Source organism: Ctenopharyngodon idella, chromosome 8, assembly GCF_019924925.1.
Source record: "Ctenopharyngodon idella isolate HZGC_01 chromosome 8, HZGC01, whole genome shotgun sequence".
NCBI classification, from domain to species: domain Eukaryota; kingdom Metazoa; phylum Chordata; class Actinopteri; order Cypriniformes; family Xenocyprididae; genus Ctenopharyngodon; species Ctenopharyngodon idella.
The window spans coordinates 2,793,875-2,818,793 of NC_067227.1; the positions used below are offsets into that span (position 1 = coordinate 2,793,875).

General features: G+C 34.7%; 1 protein-coding gene across 2 annotated transcripts in view; it reads left to right on the forward strand.

Moving 5' to 3' along the window:
• LOC127517090 (phosphatidylethanolamine-binding protein 4) overlaps positions 1 to 24,919 on the forward strand; it is a 137,230-nt gene that overhangs the window by 51,431 nt on the left and 60,880 nt on the right. For both annotated transcript variants that reach the window (XM_051902270.1, XM_051902269.1), the window contains exon 4: positions 4,659 to 4,757. In XM_051902270.1, coding sequence (XP_051758230.1) covers positions 4,659 to 4,757 — 99 coding nt within the window. The remainder of the gene's footprint in view (positions 1 to 4,658; positions 4,758 to 24,919) is intronic.

Below are 24,919 nucleotides of genomic sequence, written 5' to 3' on the forward strand. Positions count from 1 at the left end.
CTTCTGGGGCTTGATCTGGCCTCCTAGGAGACAATGGCCAGGGTTTTTTGGTCCAAACCATTCAAGAAGTTACAGTGAATTATTTAATTACTTAAAAGAAACAATGATCAATAGAATTTAGGATACAGTTTTATTTTATTATTATTATTATTATTAATTTTTTTTTTAAATCTCCCCTGTTGTTTCCCAACTTCCAACCATTTTGCGTTCCACACTCCAATCCAGTAGGTGGTGGGAATGCACCATTTAAGTTGGTTTGCCAACTGCCATAAAACACCAAAAGAAGAAGAAAGAAGGCTCGCTGAATACCTTGATCCAAAACGAGCCAACTGGGGCTTGATGAGTGGTCATGAACAGAGGCGGAGTTTATCTGAGTCAGGAGAGGGTCAACACCGCAGCTCATTTCCCATGCTTCATATCAGACTATCAGCTAACTTCAACATTTAAGACATTTAAGACGATTTTCAGCTCAAAACTCACTTTCAGACACCAGCGAGTGTCTGAGGCAGAAATATACTTACATGCGATGGTCAAGGATACTTATGCTAAAGGATACTTAGGATAAAATGCTAACCATTGCCATAATAAATACACATGGTTATAGAAAATACAAGACTGCTTAAAGAACTTAAACAAATCATATATGATTATAATCGTGTATTTATTTGGTTTCATGTTTCTTACGTCTCTTCCCCGTGCCTTTGTTGATACCAGACTTCTGCAATGCATCTGCATATGTCATAAAATATATATAGTCTAGCTCCCTCTGTTGCTCTGGATGAAAGGATAACAGTATAGTCAGACGGAAGAGATCACTCAAATCTTCTCAGATTGCATAAATTAGTGGAAAGTGAATAGAAATGCTCATTCTTTCTAAAGAAATGCGACTTTAAGTAAAGTTTTTTTAAGTAAAGACCAAACGGCATGTTAATTTTACAATCTAGCTAGTATTCAGTAAGCTAGCTTTCCCATGCTGGTGGTGTGGGGTTGTGTGATGTTCTATGAAGGTTTTAGGGTAAGCACTGCTGGGCTACTGGCCCGACAGTGGAAACGCAGCTTGATTTTAGCCTTGGTGCTCGAGGTCCGAGGCTATTGGACCCGCCCGGCACGTTGTTAGTTGTCACTGGCCCGACAGTGAAAAAGCGGCTATTGTTTCAAAGCAGCTTCACAGAAATTAATGAGGTGCGTCCTAATTTGCACACTTATGCACTATTCTATGCCTTTTTGTAGTACAAATAGTGCAAATAGTATGTTCACACTGAAAATTCCAAAAAGAAAAAGTGCACTTCAAATACCCAGGTGATGCATTTATTTAACCGGAAAAAAAGAAGTGTGGAAGACTTCATGCACTCAATTGTCACAGCTTTAATTACGTAGCGGAGGGGGAGGGGATATCAGACTCCGATGTTGAATTACAAAATAACTTTATAAAATTCATACAATACATAGTGAATAAGTGCATAGTGTATAGCGTGTCATTTGGGACACAACTATGATGTTATTGTTTATAATATCTTAATATCTTCATGCCTTATAGTCTCATTTAGCTGATCAGAGCTGGGCAATAATATAGTTTACATTCTGCAACTATACACTGTAAACCCGAATAAGCTGGCAAAACTCAAAAAATTAGGTAATCAGTTACATTAAAAATTTTAAGTTAAGAAATTCAAAGTTTAAGTAAGCAGAACTGGCAGATTTTTTATTTTGTACCAATATATTTTATTTGCTCTTAACTTTAAATATTTGAGCAAGCTAATTCATACATTTAACTTAAAATACCATGTAATCTCAACTTAAATATTTTTAGTAGTGGAAATCGGCTAGCTTTAACTAGCTAATTCAGTAAATGCTAACTTGCTAATTGGCAACACAATGTTTTGATAGCATTAGCGTAGCATAGCAATTTCTGAACATTAATTTTAATCTTGCACAAAAAAAAAAACATTATATAACACTTAATTTTAGAATGTACGCTCTCTTTGGAGTGTCATGGCAAAGCATGCTGGGAAATAGAAAGTTTCAGTTAAACTTAAGTTTGTCTAAATTAAAAGAATCAAGTTCATAAAACTCAAAACAATGAAACAATTCAGATTACTTAAAATGTGTCAGTTTTGTGAACTCAAAAGAAAAAGAAAGTTCTAAATACTCATAAAATTTAATTTGATTGAACTCATTTGTTTAATTTAAGTTTACCCTACTCAAGCCAATTAATTATTTTGAGCATTAGGGTTTACAGTGACTGATCAAGCAACTGAGATTTCCTATATATTATATATCATCCAAAGTGAGTATACTGTATGTATGCAAATAATATAGTTACATTTTGCGACAAATATTTTTAAAAATCAGACAATTAGAATTTACTATATAGTGTATATCTTTTTAAGGAAAGTATATGTTTGCAGATACATTATATTTCCAACATTATATGTAGATCTGTGAGATAATACAGTTTATATTTTTGCAACAATATAAACAATCACTGAGATTTGCTATATAGTATATATTGCTTTATGTGAGTATACTGTATGTATGCAGGTAATGTAGGATGTACTATATATCCAACTTTATGCAGTGTAGCATTAAAATCTGGACATTAAAATATTGAGATTTATTTAAGTGCTGGATTAACAAGTACTAATCATTCATTCACCTCCAAAGGTCTGTTTGTTTCATCTGCTCTTCATCATGGCCGATAAGAACTGGAATCGCATTTTCAGCAACAGGTCTGAGAAGGGTGGTTAATCTGTCCACAGGGGGGTCAGATCAGTGCGATCCAGTCAGGGTTTACCGTGACAGCCCGTGGAGGAGGCAGCATTGTTCTGGCTGTTTGAATATCGCCTGGAGCTGCTATCACTTAAACTTAAACATCATCCGATTATTAGGCTTATGGTTGTTTGAGCTTATTGCTTTGTGTCAGGTGAGCAAAGGATTTAGGCTGTAGAGGCCTTCGAATATCGGGGATTTTTAATTCCATGCTGTAGTTGCTTAAACATAGGCTTGTCTGATTAAATTGTCTTGAGGCTGCAGATGAAATAAGAAAAACTCTTTTCTTAGACTGGCAACATCTAAACAACAACAACAACAACAAAATAAATAGACGTATGTCCTCTGTTTAATATAAAGCTTATTTAATTTAATGTATAATAATTTATGTTTGCTGTGTAATTTTGGTCCTTTTATTTTTAAATGCATTACTTTTGTTTTCTTTTATGATAATTGTTTCATAATTGATGATCTTTTCATAATTGAATTGAACTCTGCAACACTGACATGTATATTGAACTGAATTGAAACAGCCCTGAACTAAACTGAGCTAAATAATGACACTGTTTTTAATCGAATTTAACACTGCAATTTTTCTGTTTATTAATGTGAAGCTGCTTTGAGACCATCTATATTGTATAAAGCGCTATATAAATAAATTTGACTTGACTTGATAATTTGCAATCATTTTGTTTTTTTGTCCTTAATTTCCCTTTTTTGGAAAACCATACTGCATTGTTTAACTTTATACTGTGTTTTATTATTCTTTTTCTAAGTCTTGATGTTGTGGGGAGGAGCTATTGTTGCATGGCAACAATCGTGATTGACAGTACTGTTTTCTTGAGAGAGGCGTATAATAATAACGCTATCATATGGTCTGGCAGATTTTGGGCTCCTCACCAGGGATGACAAATGTGCTCACGCAATAATTCAATCTGCTCTCCCAGTTCTTCAACTTTAAGGGGACTTGCGAAGATGAGTAGTTGGAGCAATTAAGTTGGTCAGTCATTGTTAATGTGTAGCACCCAAAATATGTGCCAGGTTGTTTATGGAGAAGTGTTTTTATGAGAGAGAGAGAGAAAGGGAGAAAGTAAAGAAAACTTCGCAGACAGATTGTGATTTGGTGAATGTGTGAGAATGGAAGGTTGCCTGAGAATATCAGTAACTAATTAAAGTTTTCTTCCGTACGTCACTTGCTAAAGACGCTGGGTTCTCAGAAATAGTTAAAGTACCTGATGTTTCTAAAGCAAATCGCTGAAGGAAAGTAAAGCTCAGATCCATGTTGATAAGAACAAAAAGCAAAATGTATTATTTTTAATACATAATTATTATTACATTACTATCAAGGACGTAACCATGAGAATCAGTTGGTGAAAAAAAAAAAAAAATGATTAGCTGTTTTTGTGGTAGTTATGGCCCTGAGTATTATCTCATCATATATCATATATCTCATATCATATATCTCATATCATATATTTCATATATTATATATCATATATCATATCATATATCATCTCCTATATTATATATCATATCATATATCTCATATCATATATCATATCTCATATATATCATATATCATATCATATATCTCGCATATATCTCGCATATCATATATCAATCATATATCTTATCTCATATATTATATATCATATATCATATCATATATCTCATATATCTCATATCATATATCATGTATCATATCATACATCTCGCATATATCTCGCATATCATATATCAATCATATATCTTATCTCATATATTATATATCATATATCATATCTCACATATCATATATCATACTGACAAAACTCATTCTGAATGGTTAATGTGAAGTTCTGAAGTCAAATATTTTTTTTCTTTATTCATTTCCTTCTTTTTTTGTCTAGGAGAAGAAATACACTTTATTAATGGTGGACCCAGATGCTCCAAGTCGTAAGAAACCCTCTCGTGCTTACTGGAGACACTGGTTACTGGCTGACATTAAGGTACGTCACAGCTTCCAAAAAACGACTTTGAAATGCTGTGTTACCCTAATTTCGCAGTTGCGCAAACTTGTTACTTCCTTGAGTGTTATAACCTCTGTGACTTGATGAATGTTCTTCTGTGATATGATGATTCTTCAAGCCATTTAATATAAGTCGATACATATATAATCTGAATATTACCAGGAACAAAGCCTTAAAATAAAGGTTGCTTAAAGCAGAGCTTTGGCACGGACAATCCTGGACATAATGTGCAAAGCAAAAGGTGTCAGAAACACTTTGGTGGGCAAACAATTCCTGGATCGCGTGGACCGTATCTGCACCTTCCATGTGCTTCACACTTGTGCTGCGTTTCCGATGAGTTACATAATTACTGAGTAAAAATATCATGTTAGTCATCAGCGCTCCACTCCGGCGGGATCTAGAGGCAGATTCATCAGGCTGTGCATGGGGACACCGTGTTTAAACAACCGGGGATGAGACACACTTTAATTGCTCAATATTAAGTCAATATTCTTTCATCCGTTCTTAATCTTGCAGGCTATTTTTTTTTTTATATGTACTTTCTCAGATTTTCTTGCTGTGGTCCTATTGGTTCACAGGGGAGCCCATTGATTTCAATAAAGTTTGTAACTAGAACCTTAAAAAACTAGAAAAAGGTACACACAAGGTACCAAAAATTAAGTTTTGATGAATGACATTCCTGACATTCAAGATTTTCTGTTTGTGGCTGTCATGTGGGCGAATGGCTCTCCTGTGTAACGGGAATGATTGCACATCAGTTCTGCTTCAGACAGAGTGGAACAAGAGAACTACAGATGAGAAAGAGGAGTGCAACTGGACTGTAACTATTGTCCTCTGTTTCTTTTTTTACACCTTGTACTGGAAGAGTCACATAAAGTTTCCATTGAAGATGTCATATTAATTAATTTATTTATTTCCTTACATTTACATTAAAGCTCTGTCCATTCCTTACATTTACATTCAAAAGGATCAGTTCAATTCATATGACTTTTTCTTCTTTGGAACACAAAAGGAGGCATTAAGCAGAATGTTCATGCTGCTGTTTCATTCACAATGACAGTGACAGTGGCTGTCAAGCTACAAAAAAAAAAAAAACAGTACCCCAGTAATGGCAATGTCGTTGGTTTTGAGCAGTGTTATTTTAATATTATTTAAATGAGATTTAATGAGATTTTTCAGTCATTTAGCTTTATTTTTATAGTTTTAATTTTAGTTTGTTTTAGTAATTGTTATATGCTTTTTACTTTTTCTCAGCTTTTTTATATTTACATTTAGTTTTAATTAATTTACTTCAACTATGTACTTCAGATTAACCAACTTAACTTCAAAGTTTAAATCTTCAACTAATGTGCAACTAGTGTTCAACTAATATTTATATTTACTTTAATTTTCTGCTTTATTTCAATTAACAAAAAACTATTGTAGTAGTTTTAGTTTTATTTAAAGGGGTAGTTCACCCAAAAATGAAAATTCTGTCATCATTTCCTCACCCTTAAGTTGTTCCAAACCTGTATGAATTTCTTTCTTCTGCTGAACACAAAAGAAGATATTTTGAAGAATGTCAGTAACCAAACAGTTGATGGGCGCCATTGACTTCAATAATATTATTATTTTTGTCCATACTGTAGAAGTAAATGGGGCCCTGGGCCTGTTTGGTTACCCATATTCTTCAAAATGTCTTCTTTCGTGTTCAGCAGAAAAAAAAAGAAATTCATACAACAAACCTGGAACAAACCTGTATGAGGAAATGATTCATTTTTGGGTAAACTATTCCTTTAACAACAATAATACTTTGGAATGCCAAATGCAATATAAAAATCACACAAATTAGATGTATTTGAGCTACATTTTTTTTTTTTTTTCTCCATTTTTGAAGCTTAACAGCCCCAGTCCTCATTTATTTTCATTGTGTGGAAAAGAGCAGCTTGCACATTCTGCCTTTCATGCTGCAAACTAAAGAAGTAAGAAGCCATACATGTTTGAAAAGGCATAACGGTGTGCAAATGATGACATAATTTCCTTTTTTGGGTGAACTATTCATTTAATTCTACCATTTCATTGTGGTTTCGTGACAGGATATCTATAAAATACCACTAAGGACAATCCTGCGGCTACAAAAAGCATCACCCTTTTTGCAGGCGTTTTACTCGTAAATCTCAATACAAATACATTTGCTAAAAGCAGCGTATGATCATAGTCCCTGAAAGCGAGGCCATCTTCGGCGCTAGCTCAGCCCTGCCCTCCTCTCCTGTTATTCTCTGTCTCACAGAGACGAGCCTCCTCCCCGTCTGGCCAGGCGACACATTGTGAATAAACAAATGTATTTCAGGTGCTCAGACAGACAACCTCTCAATACCCTGTCACTGTGTGGGCGGCGGCATGCCGCCTGTCTGCTCCCTGATTGGCTGTCTCGTTGTGCTGTGTGTATGATGAGGGGCCGTGGTTGGTCAGAGGTTTAATGAGGCTGGTGGGAGGTGAGTAATTGCCGCGGTGACTTCCTCTAACCTCGCTGAAGTTATAATAACATCCCGTGTGAATGTGTGGAATTATCTGTCCTGGAATACTCCTGGGCTTCAGACTGAAGCAGGTGCCACACAAATGAACAATTCCCTTCTCATTCCAACACCTTATTTAGAAATCTACCCTGTAATTCCTTTTTTTAGAAATTAAATTACAACCCTGATTTGGCTTGTTACTCCCCCATACAAGCAAACGTAATGTCTTTTGTGTATTGCATGCAAACACGATAGGAGAGCAAAAGTTGTTTTTCATTTTCACTCTTCCATCCAAACTCATATCGAAGAACACATTTTATCTCAGTTTTGGTTTCCATGCTAAATTGACTTTGACTCATGGGATGTCTAAACCTCTCTCTTAGTTTTTTTATGAGAAGCTAAAAATGAAGGTGCATAAAAGCAAAAAAAAAAAAATCTCACCTATAATGAATTTCAGTGTGCAGTTTAACTATATATGTATACATTAAAACTTTTTCCTGTGTTTACAGAAAAATAGCACAGCTTTATTAGCTACTGATGAAAATTAGCTCAGGCAACAGGCTTGCTTATCAAGCACTGAAAATGTATCAAATTAAACTTTTAATACAACATGAGTAGACATTCATATTTCTTGGAATATGTCAAATGAGTTTTTCTTTCTAAATTTTTCTCATCACAATGAAAAGGCTTCACATTCAGAAGCTTAATTCAGTGCTTCCTGGTTTTAAGAGTTCACTTCCTGAATGATTAAACCAAATATGGCACGATAAGATTCCAGCGATATGCATTTTTATGACACAGCAACATCAACTGGTAACACTTTATGTCCGTTTTACACGTTGCATGTACTTACTATAGTATTAACAGTAAATTATTAATAATTACATGCAACTAACCCTAAACCGAATCCTGTTCCTAACCCTAACCCTATGGTAAGTACATGTTAATTAATATTACTCAGTACTTAAATGTATAATTACACTGTAGCAAGGACAACCCACCAATCAAAACCACAGCAAATACATTTTAAAATTTCAAAAATTAATCAAGTTTAACATTATTCAAAATACATACTTATTGGCTGATACAATCTTTGATATTTGTTCACTCAAACCTAGTCCAGACACAAATACAGACTTGAATTACAGCTGCTCAGCGCAATGTAACAGTCAAAATCCAGTCATTTCAATAGGAATCCGTGTGTTCAATCCATGTGGGTTTCGTGTGAAGGCGAAAAAGTTCCCCACACAGATTTCGCTTGTTTAAGTTGGTAACATGAATTCGTCATGCTGACCAACATAAAGCAGCTTGGCTTGAAAGTGACTTATCTGTGAGTTGTGCTTCATGCATTGCTACATTATTGACAATAGACAATGGAGCTTTTTTTTTGCCAAATTTAGCCAAATTGTTCGCTAACGTCACCGCACCATTAGTGTTCAGACAATTTCCGCCTGTCGGACGATAAAATGGGGGAAAAATCCTCTAGACTTACATTGAAAGAGCAATGCAATATATTCAAAACCTCTCAGAAGGTCTTAGTATCCACATAGAAATGACCAACACTCAAGTGTCTTAAAAATAATGGTTCTTCATTGGCATCAATGGTTCCATGAAGAACCTTTAACATCCATGGAACCTTTTCAGTTGCACAAAAGGTTCTTTGTAGTGGATAAAGGTTCTTTAGATTATGAAATTCTCTTCACACTAAGGAAAAAATGGTTCTTTTAAGAACTGTTCTTTTAAGAGTGTAGCAACTACCTACAACAAGCACCTTTTGTGTGGACAAGCACAATCTCATTCAAAATCTCTTTCATTCAGTGATTCATTCACCTCCTCTGCCTGACATAAAATTATCTATGTATTCTCTTGAATGTAATGTCTTATACAGTCCTGTGTTAATTAGTGATTTTGTCATCAGCGCTCATACAAGTTTTGCCTCGACCTTTGTCTGTCTGAAGGAGGTATTTCTAACACTTTATTGGAACCATATTTAGTTTGTCATTTCCTCTGTTTGGCAGCATGTGTGCAGATGGACCCTTCCTCCCGTACCGCTGCCAACTCGCCACTCGCAGTCAGTCGCCATCTCCAGTCACCACTCGAGATTTCTGGCACTCGTCGCAAACCAGAGAGCTCACTCCACACATTTGTGTCATTGTGCTGAACATATCTCCCTCAGTAACACATCATCTTATGCTCTTCGGCTCTTCAGCCAACAGTTTCCATGCAACCGTTCTCCGCTCGGGCACTTGAACTGTTCCTGGCTCAGGCCTGACCAGTCCTGCTTTTCTTTAACCAACCATTCATGCCTCTCAAGATCCTGTTAACCGTTGTCTGGGACTTTCATGAGAGCTCTTGCCTGGCGTGATTGACTCAAGGCTTTGGATTGTCACTTTGTGTACAAGATCATGATTATACTTCTTGTAGCTTTTGACTTTATCACACATTTTGTTCATTTTGATCTTTTCAATACAAGCCACATCTCTCAATGTGCTTGTTACAGCTTCTCTAATGCTAATGCCCTAGTATTAGCATGAATGATAGCTCAGATCATGCAGAGACATGTGATATTACTTTTCTGGACAGTCAGACTTACAAAATGTCCTAACCAGATACGACATGATTTGACAATGTGACACACAATAACAAGTCTTCAAGTTAACCAGAGTTTTTATCCTGACCAGCCGTGACAGCTATATGCTTGTGAGTGCAAGTCAGCAGTGCACTTGCACAGAGAGCTCCGCCCACACAGTCTTCTGATTGGCTGTGATTTGTGATTGATTTTGTCTCGTCTGGTGTGGACAGACAAATTGCTTGTCACTGGAACTTATCGTGTCGCAAATGGTTGGGACAAGGTGTTATGATTTTACCTGGGCAGACAATATAGTGGGCAAACAAATCCCAAGTCTCACATTATAGGAGGAACCTGAGTCATATCTAAACTGCAATAATATATATATATATATATATATATATATATATATATATATATATATATATATATATATATATATATATATATATCTTTTTATGTGACAATACTGAAGAAATGACACTTTGCTACAATGTAAAGTAGTGAGTGTACAGCTTGTATAACAGTGTAAATTTGCTGTCCCCTCAAAATAACTCAACACACAGCCATTAATGTCTAAACCGCTGGCCACAAAAGTGAGTACACCCCTAAGTGAAAATTTTGTTCTAAGTTATATTATTAACCTTACTTTCATGTTATAAGTTAAACAGATGTTATATAAAACTTAGTCTGGTCAACATTTTGTGTTCATTGAGATATTGTTTAAAATGTTACTTGTCAAAGGGGGTGTACTCATTTATGCTGAGCACTGTATATATATATATTCCACAAGTTAAGGTTAATACTAATATAAAGAAGGCACAACACAAGGTGTAACATAAAACCCTAATTTGCAAAAAAAAAAAAAAGTTATTTCAAAACTGTAAAAAATTTTATGGTAACAATACTACACATGATATTTTTGAGTATTTTTAAAGGCTTGAATCCTTAAATGCTCATTGTTATTGCTTATTGAACAAAGCAACATGCTTCACAGTATTAGTACATGCACTTATCCACAACCTAACCATAATCTCTACTCTTCTGCACAATGGTAATGTAACATAACTAAATGTAACATAACTGAACATTAAACATTAACAGATATTTCCCTTCTCTCAAAAAAAAAAAAAAAACATAAAATAAAATAACACTTAAATTCAATATTTACTCTCCATTTTTAGCCTTATGCAAAGCATGTTGGGAACTGACAATCACTGCCATTATTGGACTAATTGAAATCCGCATTCACTTTAAAAAATGCTGGGTTAAAAACAACCAAAGTTGGGTTGAAAATGGACAAACCCAGCGATTGGGTTGTTTTAACCTAGCGGTTGGGTTAAATGTTTGCCCAACGTTTTATTTAACTCATATGGCTGGCTTAAAATGAACCAAAAATAGTTTGGAAATTAAAAATCAGACACATAATTACTAGAGGCAACAATAATAATCAAAAGGTGAACATTTAATAATAAGCAATTTAATGTTTGTTTAATTATTATTCATTAAATTTATTAATAAATGTTCATTTCCAACATATTTTGGGTTCATTTTTAATTAAGCAATACATTAAATTTTAAACAATAATTGAGTTAAATAAAACTACCCAGCGAGTTGAAAAACCATCAAAAGTGAGCTGTCGTAGGGAATTCTGGAAATGTAAATTTATGGTTTTTCACTGTAAATTATAAGATGACTCAAAAACTGTACATTTAACAGTATTTTCATGTAAAATTACATGAAATGTCCCATTATATTTGTTACAGTTTTTCATTGTATAGAGTTAGGGAACTTACCATTAATTAATTATCAAGTTTTTACCATAGCATTTTTACAGTCTTCTACTGTCAAAATTTGTACAGTGTAAAGTATAGAGATTTTTGGTTAAGCAACCACTCAGCAAACAACACTAATGGCTAAACTATGATAACCATATTATTGTTGTAAGAGTGAAAAGAACTTCCAGTTCTACTATAGGCTATTTACACAGTGGACGCCTGTTGATTTCACGTTTAAGGAAGCTGATGCAGATTGAATTGGTAATGAAGTTATTAATTCTGTTGGAGCAGATGGTGATGGAAGAGGGGAATGGGGAGCTGAAATGCCCCTGTAGCTCACCACTCAGCCCGCCTGACCCATTCTGTCTCTCAATTCCCTCCTGCTCATGGAATACTACCAAAAAACAATCCCCGAACAGCTTGTTCTGCCTCAAACGGACTCTTCCTCCAGATCACAACGCTCCTATGTCTTGCTCTGTCTGATTTCAGTATCTCTCGCTCTCTCTTTCTCTGCACATAAAAGCGGATGTTTTTGTTTGCTCTGCCGACAGAAACAAAAGGTAGAGTCATTAGCAATAGAGAGTAGTTTGCTTATGTAAATAAAGCACTAGGTGAAAAATCCTTATTTACTTTTCACCCTAATAGTCCACCCACGGATTGCAATATCGCATCACCCAAGAGCTGCTGGTGAATCAAATAATTATTAACTGTAATCTTGCACAGGAGTTTTGCTAAATTACAGTTATTATTTTAAAACGCTTGATTTCATGTATCAAGTTCTCTTCCATTGCATTTTCTTAATCTGTATTTTTTCTTGATTGCCAGTAAAAAATATTTAGCATTCCTTTTGAAAGGTATTTGTACCACTGGTGGTATAAATTATTTACTTTGAAAAATTATAAGATATTAAGAAGTGCTTTAAATAATAATATGATGAAAATTTTAATAAATACTGTATAAATATACAGTAAATATAAAATATATTTATCATTTATTTGCAGATGCAAGTTGCTTTGTTTTTTGTTTTTGTTTTTGTTTTGTTTTTTAATGTAATGCAAAATCATCCAGACATTTTATGTATGACTTAAATGTCCAAATATATAATTTTGGGGGCCAGTGTTGCTGTGTGGGCCTGACTGCATGTCATTGCCAGTGTTTTTCCTATTATAAGGTCCAAACTGACCCTGACACACCCGCATATGCTCATCTCTCTCTCACACACACCTCATATCCGACACAAGTGTATGTGAGTCTCAGTCACAATGGATTGTTTTGAGAATTCATGCTAATCGTTAACAGGCAGATACTAAAGGAATGTTATGGGTTCAATACAAGTTTAGCTCAGTCAACAGCATTCATTTCATATATATCAATTTTATCATAAGTAATTCTGACTTCTCTCTTAATATTTATTTATTTATTTATTATTTTTTAAAGGGGACCTATTATGCCCCTTTACACAGTATGTAATATAAGTCTCTGGTGTCCCCAGAATGTGTCTGTGAAGTTTCAGCTCAAAATACCCCACAGATCATTTATTATAGCTTGTCAAATTTGCCCCTATTTGGGTGTGAACAAAAATATGTAGTTTTTGTGTGTGTCCCTTTAAATGCAAATGAGCTGCTGCTCCCGGCCCCTTTCCAGAAGAGGGCGGAGCTTTAACAGCTCACTCTTCGGTTGCTCAACAACAACAAAGCTGGAGAATCTCACGCAGCCAAAATGAGGATTGTCAGTAACGGTGTTCAGCCTTACATTGTTCAAACCGGAGTCGACACTGATGGAGAGACTCAGGAAGAAGTTACAACTTTTAGAATGAAACTGGACATTTCTGAATGGTTAGTGGATAAATTTATGTAGTTGCTGTGGAGTTGATTCAGCTCATCGACTAGCATGTGCCGTCATGTTAATCTTTTGTGCAAATCCAGCGTTGAATTGACCCTCGTTTGTGAAGTAGTCCGGTGTAAAATGACGGCATGGTAACAACACTCTACTACAACAACTCTTCCTCTTCTCTAAAGCAGCCCAACATGGCCTCACCCCCTTTGTTGCATGTTCTCAGGGGCAGGGTTTATGTAAATTTTGGGGTTAGTGATGTCACCAACCCGGGAAAAAGCTTGATGTAGTCCCTACCAGCCGTTTGTTGTAGTCCTTAAAAAGTGATTTCTGTAAAAGAAAATGTCTCTCTTTGCTCTGAACTTTGAACATTGTAACTTTGCAGATGTTGTTTATGCTCAAACAGCAACATTACACACTAACTAAAGTTTAAAAAGTGAAATCATAATCAACCACCCCTTTAAGTAAAATTTGTGGTGAGGCAAGATGTAGCGAGAATAACAAAGCAGTACACATTAAAATGTACACTGTTTATAGCAAGACATAGTATTACTCATGTTAACATGAGGCTAGTGTGATAGAACTGCTCTTTACTTTTTGCAGTCACATTAGCAAAATTTCTCTGCCCAAAAAGGTCCATTGTCAATAGTGTAGTGATGTATGAAGCACAGCTAACATACAAGTCATTTTCTAATTTGTTTATTTCAAGTAAAGATCACTATTCTCCCACGATTCTGAATAGACAACTAAACAAAATAACATGTAATTTATTAGAGGTTCTGACAAAATGTTAATTGCTGCAATCTATTTAAAAATAATTCGTTTTAATCCTTATTATTTATTCATTTTTAAATCGGTTTGAACAAATTTTTCAAATACTTCACTTGTTTCAGTACTGGATGAATCAGTATTTTTGAACGAATCTCTTGAATGAATGATTCAATGACAAATACATTTTTTTTTTAAGTCACTTGTCACCACCTACTGGTGTAACGATATAATTAATACAATTTGAAGCGACAAGGTACTTTCAGGTGATTTACTTGAGGACTACCTTAGACATCAGTGTTTATATCTGAACTATAAACTGTCATCCCAGAACTTCTGTGATAATTTGATTTATTGTAATACAGAAATAATGATACTGTGTGGTTGAAAAGACTGTTTGTGAAGCTGTTTCATACCTATACATGACAACTGCTCCCTCTGGGTCAGCGGCTCTCACGATTAAGTTCTGTTACTGCGTTACTGCAATTTCTATAATTTCTAATCGGAGACCAGATTATGCATCTAAAAGTTGTGTCTGTGTATGTATGTGTGTTATGGAGGCATGAGGTACTGGTGGGAAAAACCTCTGCATCCAGCCACTTTAAAGCAGCATGACTCTCAGGAGAGAACACACTTTTACAGACAGAGAAACTATTGTAATGCTCTCAGAACATCTGTGTGTGTTTCTCAGTTTTGTGCAGTCTTTCGTGTGTCTGTTGGGATGCTCGGCTCTGCCTGTACTGCATGTCCTTTGACTGCTGATTGGATTATATTTCTTTCCCTCAGAGGACTGCGCTTTTCTAGAAGTCAGCGTGTCAAGCGCAAGTGTTTTCTTCTCTCCCTGTGTGTTTATGTGCGCATCCACGCTTAGCTGAAGAAGCTGTTAAGCTCTGTAAGTGACTCCCGGCCTCTTTAGGGTCAATAAGACAGCAAATCTGTAGGAGTTTGTTATGCCAAGGCAGAGCAGAAACTGTTTTATTATTGTTTAACAGAAAACAGTTTAAGGTCTCAGGAGCCGGCAGTGTGTTATTGTCTTGAGAGATGTTTTTGTCCCATTGCATGTGTTTGTGTCAGACTTGACTTTCTGTTTTTAGATTTTAAAAGTCAATATTGAATGGCATTCCTAAACCATTTTACTTCTTAATTTGACATATTTCTGGGTGATAGTACAATCTTCATACCATTTTAATCAGTTTGATTTTAAATATATATTATATATATATATATATATATATATATATATATTTTTTTTTTTAAGTAAGATATTTTTTAATGACACAAATATCATTAATTGTAATTCATAAACATCTTTTTAAATAGTTTTTGGAGAGTTGAACACCACATGACGTTGTACAACTTGAACTAAGCTTGCCTTGTCATAAAAAACGTCAAATCATGTGATATTTTAAAAGACTTTTTGACCTCAACACACGGTCTTCAGGGGTCCTCTCTGTGATAGGGGTGGGCAATATACTGGTAGACACAATTAACCCGTAGAAATTTGTCCACTGGTAAAGATTTTGGACTATCGTCTCACGTGACATTGCCATGCTGTGGCCTCATGAAAACTTATTATTTGCATGTGTTTTAAGCATTGCTGTTTAAAAACAAGTGACTTTAAACCGTTGAAACGCAATAAGCAGTGAAAGAGAATTAATGTGAGATGGTTTCTGAGCGCCGTCTGAGAGAAGCTCGCACATGAAGCCGCTGCTCATAGAGCACGAGTACTGAACTTAGTTCTTTTTGCCGCCTTATTGGGTTCACTGCTCCTGACTGAATCACTTTTGTAACTTTAATAAGAATAAATTTGTATTTAATTAACACAGCAAAAACTATTCAGTGTTTTTTGTATTTATTGGGCCCTGTCATACACCTGGTGCAATGAGATGGCAAATGCGACGCAAGTGTTTTTTGCTAGTTTCAGCCTGATGCAGTTATCATTTTTACGTCCAGCGCCAATGTTGTTTAAATAGCAAATGCATTTGAGCCCATCTGTTCACCCATGGGCATGCTGGTCTGAATACGAGGTGTGTTCAGGCTCATTGTTGGTTTGTTGCTATTTTGAGGCAACTGCGCCATTGACCAACAAAAACCTGGTCTAAAGTCAATGGGGCAATTTTTTTTTGTTATTTAAAGGGCACGTCAGTAATATGCGCCTATATGTGGGTGCGCAACGCGCATACACTCTGCTTATTACACACACAGAGATGTGCAGCAGCACAAAAACATGCCAAAAATAAAAAATAAAAAGATTATTATTGTGTACATAATGATGTCATGTCATAAGATAGTCAATGCATGTATCAGAATTACCTATTTGCAGTAACGATGAATGAAATTGGCTAATTATTTGACCAAGCGTGGCAATTTGCACATGTATTTAAACTGACTCTTCAGGTTGAGGGTCTCTATATTCCACCATGTAAATAGCGAATCCGCCACAGTGCAAGCGCACCTGGCTTTTAAAGGGAATGGGAGATTACACTCTGATTGGTTTATTGCACGTTACGCCCAAAACACACCCATGAATCATTAAGAGACTAACTACAACCCTTTTGGATCATGCGCCTGGCACACCGACCATTTTTTCATTTTTTTAAACTAGCAAAATGGCCATGCACAGGCCAATTACTTATGCAATTTCTGTAGTATTACTTATTTAGTTATTGAAGTTTTTCAAGTAGGTGTTTGTTCTATTGTAGTTTTGTCCTGTTGCTTGTAATTGGTTTCTTTGTTCTTATTTTATCCCTGACTGTTTACTTTACTGTTGTCTTCAGTAGGCTTGAGAGTTTTTTTTTTATTTTTTTTTTTAATTAAGCTATTAGTACTTTGTGATATTGAAATTGGTGATGAGAATTATGAAATTTCATGGTATAAAAAAATGTTGATACCATAAAAAGCCTTATTTATTAGCCTTATATACACACACACATATATTATATACACACACACATATATTGTCCCCTTGGAATTATAAGGTTCTATCTGCACTCTGAGCAGTTTTGAAATATTGAGCTTCAAAGTTTTTGCATTCCATACACAAAAACTATATGGGGAACAAGTTTCTTTCAAAGATGAAATGACAGGGACACTAAATGTATTCTAAATATACAATATCAAAATCCTCTCAAATTTTTGGAACGGGTCAAATGAAAAAAAAGAAAAAAAAAAACACTTTTCGCTTGGAATTATAAGGTTCTATCTGCCAAAAAATTAATTGAAGCAATAATTTTCAAGAAACACAAACAGTTTGCTTATAATTTGTTTTAAAATTAGTGTTGTAACAATTTGTTGACATGCATGAGAAAGTTAAATTTAATGGTTTTTATGACATGTATTTCATATTCTAAATGATTTTTTTTTTTTTTTTTCTTGTTCAGGTTAAGCATAAAAGGCAGTGCTAAATCTTTTGTCCAGTGCAGTTGTTAAATTTAGGTAGGAATATGATGGGCAATTTAACACATTATTGCAGGAACCATTTAAGTTTAATTTTCCTTTTGTTCAGACAGAAAGCAGCAACTGTAACACATCTGAGCAGGACTTTATTCCACAGAAAGTGGGACATGTACAATGACTTTCTCTTTACACATCAGTATGGCTGAAATAACATGCCAACATTTATTGTTGTAATCAAGACCCAATCAATTAAATTGACTATTTGACCTTTAAGACTTAATATTGTAAAATTTAAGACATTTTAAGATTCTAAACATTGAAAAATGTTTCACTGACTATATATAATTAACAATATTTCACATTTAAAATATTTAAATTACTTCAACTATGCAACAACTCAGTTTTTACCAACAATGTAAAATTTAACATTTCATCTCACTTAATCTAGTATACACTTTAATCCAGTATGCCATAGCATAGAGCTTTATAGCTATACAGCTCAATTCAAGTACACAGGATGGATCAAGGTTAAAACATAACCTAATATATACATAACTTTCCCTTGTATGACAATGACGTGACTGGAAATAAGCGATTAGACAACAAAATCCGAACCTATCCTCTTAATAGCGCTGCTGGCTAACGTTAGCGTGGTGTCTAATTGAAAATAACTCCTCAGCAACAGATACAGCAAAACACACAAAAAGTCTGTAATTCCCTGGAATTTGGGCTGCTGTCATTGACAAGATCATAAATAAAATAGTCGATCATGAGGTTTCAAATAAACATCGCGTTGTGTGAAATTATTTAGTCTTCTCTTCACCGATTTAGCATTTTCGTGCGCTCTCTTCCACTATTGCGGCGACATGACAAAGAACGGTGATCCTGATTGGTCCTCGTGTGTGCATTCGAAGTGCTAATTGGCTCACGCAGATAGAACCTTATAGAGCCAAGTTAGAGTTCGACTTTGTAGATAGAACCTTTTTGTTTTCTAAAAAAATGTACCAAAATGTACACAACTTAAAAAAAGAAACATCACATAATGTAAATAAGTTGTCACAGAAATATGAATATGTGAATAACTCAATTTTGACTATATATATATATATATATATATATATATATATATATATATATATATATATATATATATATACCGATGTTTATTTATGCTTTAAATAAGGCTTTTTATGATATCAATATTTGTGAAATAAAACTACTTTTTTGGCCACACCACAACTTTTATTTGACAGATAATCAAGAAGTTTTTTCAAATGTTAATAATTAAAAAAAAAAAAAAACTGCTTCACTTTTTTTCTAAGAAATAATAATAAAAGATTAGCCAACTACTACTAATGAGGTCTTTAAAAATTATTATTATTATTATTTTTTTTTTTTAATCACCATTTAATGAGGCTTTTTTTTCTCCATTATGATATTAGGACAGTTGTACCACCCAGACATTTTTCACTTTATGCCCACAAAATGATTTTTAATTTAAAAAATAAATAATTTTTATCATAGAAGAAGTGTATATAGATGTATAAGTCAGCATACACTACCGTTCAACAGTGCGTGGTCAGTGAGATTGTTCATGTTTTTGAAAGAAGAGTCTTACTGTTTGCATTACTCCAGTCTTCAGTGTCACATGATCCTTCAGAAATCATTCTAATATGCTGATTTGCTGCTTAAGAAACATGTTTTTCTTAATATTATTAGTTGAAAATGATTGTACAGCTCAAAGGAGTGTGGAAAGTGTGTTGTTTTTTCAGGATTCTTTTAATTTTGAACAGTATTTATTTAAAATAGGAATCTTTTGCAAAAGATTCCTATTTTAAATAAATACTGTTCAAAAAATACTGAACGGTAGTGTACAGCATGTATGAACAGCATTTTGTTAATGCATTTTTGATTAATAGATCCAGACAAAAATGCCAATGCCATTAACCCATTAACAAACATCATGTGGGGGGCTTTTTTTTTGTGCTATCAATTTTTCTTTGTTGTGTGACTATATTATTGGGGAGTGGAAATAGGGGTCAGGTTTCTGTGCGTACCTCGAAATGAAACTCTTCAGGTTACAGCAATGCCTATAAATGGCTATTGGTTAACATTATTTTGATGAACGATTATAAAGGCTGTGTAACATATCCACTGTTCAGTAAGACCTTCACAATAAGACCAAGAATGTGTATTAAGGATGTAAATAGGGTATCTACTTTTTTCGCTTCATTTGATGTGTTATTGTGTCCAGGGAGCTTGTGTGTACCGTGTAATTTCCCACAATCCAGCTGAGTTTGACAGACATTTCTCCTCAGGTAGTTCTCAATCATGACTATTTACTCTCTAAGGACCTGTTTCAGACTCAAAAAAACCCCGACAACAACAACAACTGTTATTTAGAATTACTCCTATATTGTACACTCAGACAACTGTTCTTTTTCTCCTGCTGCACTTTTTTTCTCTATTTCCCATGTCTGTGAGCCTCACACCTTGCCGGGGAAACATCTGTGCGGGGAGCGTGATGGCTGGGGGTGCATATGGGGCGCAGGTACTGGAGTGCATCTCATCCCCGTTAATGATGAGTGCTGCTGCCCTTTCTCTCAGCTACCCGAGACACCGTTCGCCGCCACTGGTCCGCTCACTTCTCCGCGAACGCCCAACCCGACAGATTTACCGACATATGCAGGGCTTGTTGTTTTCGAAGTAGTTCATTTGCAGACGTGTGCTGCTAACCTCACAAGCCACCTGTATCTTTCTGAGAGACGGTGGGCGCCGCGCAGGAGCGTGGCGAAGTCTGTTTTTCTTCCTTTTTTGTCTAATGTGATTTTAATTCCATATTTAGCGGATATGCAGATGTGTGAGGTCGTGATGTGTTTGTGAGGTTTTTCCAGAGCTGTGAAAATGAAATGCTCGTCAACATGTCGACATCCATCACTCTCTCTGCAATCTCTCGGTTGTGTCTTAATTAAGATTCGTTAGTCTCAGTGTATCCCAGCGAGCTCCTGGTGAATTGCATCACATTTAAACTCTGTCAGAGGTTCTTGAATGATTCATTTGACAACTTATTCAACAAATATTTATTTTCCTCTTCCCTTACAGATATACTATATATAGGTTTCACTGTGTTTTAGTATTATCTGTTTTTCTTTTTTTAGAAGTAAATCATTTAACATGTACAGTATGTTGGTCCAGATCAGGGGTGTCCAATCCTGTTCCTGGAGATCTAACTACCTGCAGACTTCAGATCCATCCCTGATCCAAGTGCTCCTGAAGATCTTGATTAGCTGCTTCAGTTGTGTTTGATCAGGGTTGGAGCTGAACTTTGCAGGTAGTAGATCTCTAGGAAAAGGATTGGGCACCCCTGGTCTAGATAGAAATGCTCCACATATCTCACATTCTCTTCAGCCAATCAGAAAGTCTACAGATGAATGCATATTACGACCTTGTTAACAAGAACTCAAATTTTAGAATGCATAATTTGTACCCTAAATTTGTATAATGACCTCAAGTCTCTGAAAACAAAGGAAGAATATTTTCAAATCAAATTTCACAAAATTCAATGCAAGCAAACCTCACTTTAAAAAAAAAACTGTGTTTAAAACTGTGTAGTTTAGTCAACACAGTAATTGTGATGAAAACAACCACTAAATAATATTTAAAAAAAAAAATGAATAAATTCATTAACAAATTAAATCTTTAATTCAAAACTTTTTTAATTTATGTTCTCTTTCTTACATAAGTTCCAATATATCACAAAATATTAAATAAAAAAAACTCAAGCTTTAATTCAGAGCTTAAACTGTTTAAGCATTTTCTTTTCATACATAAATTAGAATATAACACTAAATAAATAAATAAATATTTAATTCAGAGCTCAAACTTACCCTTTTTAATTTCTTAAATAAATTACAATATATCTCAATAAATAAATAAATATAAATAAATATAATAAATAAATAAAACTCAGTTTTTAATTCAGAGCTTTTTAACCTTTTTCCTTTTTTTTAGTAAAATACAATATAACAAGAAAATAAATAAATATAAATAAAAAATAAAATTCAATCTTTAATTCAGAGCTCAAACTTTTTTTTAATTTATGTACTCTTTCTTAAATTACAATATATCACAAAATATTAAATAAATAAAAACTCAAGGTTTAATTCAGAGCTTAAACTATTTAAGCATTTTCTTTTCATACATAAATTACAATATAACAAACACTAAATCAATCAATCAATCAATCAATATTTAATTCAGAGCTCAAACTTTTTAACTAAAACTTTTCTTTCTTGCATAAGCTACAATATAACACAATAAATAAATAATTGAATAAAACTCAATGTTTAATTCAGAGCTCAAACTTTTTAACCTTTATCCTTTCTTAAATAAATTAGAATATAACAAGAAAATAAATAAATAAATATAAATAAATAAAATTAAATCTTTAATTCAGAGCTCAAACTTTTTAACCTTTATTTTTCTTTCTTACATAAATCACACTATATCGCAATTCTAGGAATTGCTATTTGTTATGTATAATGAGAATAGTGCTAGATTGCTTCCCCCCGTATGTTTTCGCTCAGATGTGTCTATTTATGCTGTGTCCCTATTGGATAGCGAGAGCAGAGCTGACAATAGGTCTTTAACATGTGAGGCCATCTGGAGCTGCTGGTGGAGGGAGGGGGGTCAGTCAGAGCGCTGCTGAATAGAGGTCAGTAACCCGCCACTCCTTCCATATGCACACCTACTCACTCGCACGCACTGAGGTCAAGTGTGCACAGGCCTTAACCAGCAATTAGAGCCACCAGAACGATTCCGCACAACTGAAGATCGATCGATCTGTCTGTCTGTGGTTTTAACTAGAGAAGCATTTAAAAATATATTACATAAAATATCACAATGATAAAATGATTGATATATTTTTTCAGAGACAAAGCATTGTGACATGGATGTCAAATGTTGGAGGTTCTTGTTAATGTGATGAACTATATCTGTGAACTTGACTTCAAAGGGTCCCTACCCAGTGTTCACTGCTCCCTACACACTGTGCAGGTGATATCTGTCGAAGTTCACTTCAGTTGATGAAATGTATTCATTTGAAATGCATAACAACATCTTCATCGTGCATTTAACACTCACAGATCAATTAATTAATTTTACTCTGGGTCAAATAATAGTGTAAATAGTAATAAATATAATACATCCATGTGAATTTAATATAAGAATATAAATATTATATATTTGAATGAATATAATTTGTCATACCAGAGACCTTTAGATTTAGTGATTAATGACTGTTTCAAATAAAAATGTAGGTGATTTAATTTAATGAATCTGTTTTCTCAACCATGGTCATGATAATTGAAGCATAATGGCATCTGTGCACTTTAACAATTGCATAGAAACCATTTTATGTGAGTTTATCATTCCAGTTTAGTTCAGTTTTCAGTCTGTGATAGTTAAAAATTTCTTTCCTAGTTTCCAGTTTTAGTTCTTCCAGTATATATAGACTTTTTTTAAGTTGAATTTATTTTATCTGATCATTTTTGAGGCCATTCCATATGTATGTTTCTATGTGTATAAATGAGAGGACACTTTAAATGCTTGTTTGTGTTTGTGTATTTATTTGTGTGGAAGTGTAAGGCGTATGGGGAGGCTGTGATCTTGTCATTGTTAGCACACGTTGCTTGCCCTTGTTGTCATGTGGGCTGCTTTGGTTTCTATGATATCGCTTGCTGACTCTCTGTTTCTGTCTTATGTAACAATCCTCCTCTCCATCTTCCATCCACGCTCACCATTCACTCGCCTCGCTTACCCTTCCAACCTTCTGTTATTGCTATAACAACCACTTTCCTCTCAACCAAAAGCCTCTGTTGCGACTGTGTGGTAACCGAGGTGCCACACAGGAAAGGACTTTTGGTTGCACGACTACCCTCGCTCTCCCCCTCATTAGTCAGACTTAGGGAGATGTAGCTGTGATCATCCAACCTGATATCTTCTCACTCATACTTAAAGCGTGTGTGCAAAAAAAAAGTATGCAAATATCTTACAGGATGGGTACAGAAATCTCCTTTATCTTGCTCTGTGGGAGTTTTTAAATCAGTATTCTCTCTAGAACTGCTTTGGAACAATATTTGTTGTAAAATTATTAAAGATCAGTTATTACATTTTGAAAATAGCATGATATCATGCCTTTTCTCATGTTTTATACATTAAAATAAATGGCTGCCTTTATATTGTAAGAAGGTCTGTCACAAGGGGTCATCATGTTTGGGGTTCTTGGTGTGAGTTTTTCAGCCAGTACATTCACTACTGGAATCACACAAAACCTGGACTGGAACATACACCTACAAAATGAAATGGATTGACAAACTTATTGCCAATCATTGTCCGAGTACAAATATGCACAATTCCATACTTCATAGCATGCATATACATTATACGGTAGATTAACAATACCTAGACTGCATCTGCTGTGTGCACATTATGAAGTGTGCAGCCGATGGACACTTTGCTATCCCATAATGCCGTGGGAGCTGAGGACATTCAAAGTTTGGATTTAGTTGACTCATGAAAGTTGCCCAAATTCTCATATTCTTAATCCATGCTTCATCATTTAGCAGTAATTTTTTCATCAAATTCAGTACATACTCTGAAAATAGTGTGCCAGAAGGTTCCAAATCATTCCAGGACAATTTTCTCCTGACCATAACATGAACTAGTATAATATGGCATATTAATGTGTATATATTTAAAGGATTAGTTCACTTTCAAATGAAAATTAGCCCAAACTTTACTCACCCTCAAGCCATCCTAGGTGTATATGACTTTCTTCTTTCCGATGAACACAATCGAAGATATTTTAATAAATATCCTGACGCATCCGAGCTTTATAATGGCAGTGAACAGGGGTCACGAGTATGAAGCTGAAGAAAGTGCTTCCGTCTACATCCATCCATCATAAACGTACTCCACACGGCTCCGGAGTGTTAATAAAGGCCTTCTGAAGCGAAGCGATGCATTTGTGTAAAAAAAATAAATAAATAAATCCATATTTAACAAGTTATGAAGTAAAATCTAGCTTCCGCCAGACCGCCTTCCATATTCAAGTTACGAAGAAAGTGTAAACTGGCGTCACGTCAGTTACACTTTTTCCGTAAGTTGAATTAGGAAGGTGTAGGACGTAGCGTAAGCTTTTTGGTCTGCAAGAGTTTTACACTTTCTGCGTACGTTGAATACGGAATGCAGTCTGGCGGAAGCTAGGTATTTTACTTCATAACTTGTTAAATATGGATTTGT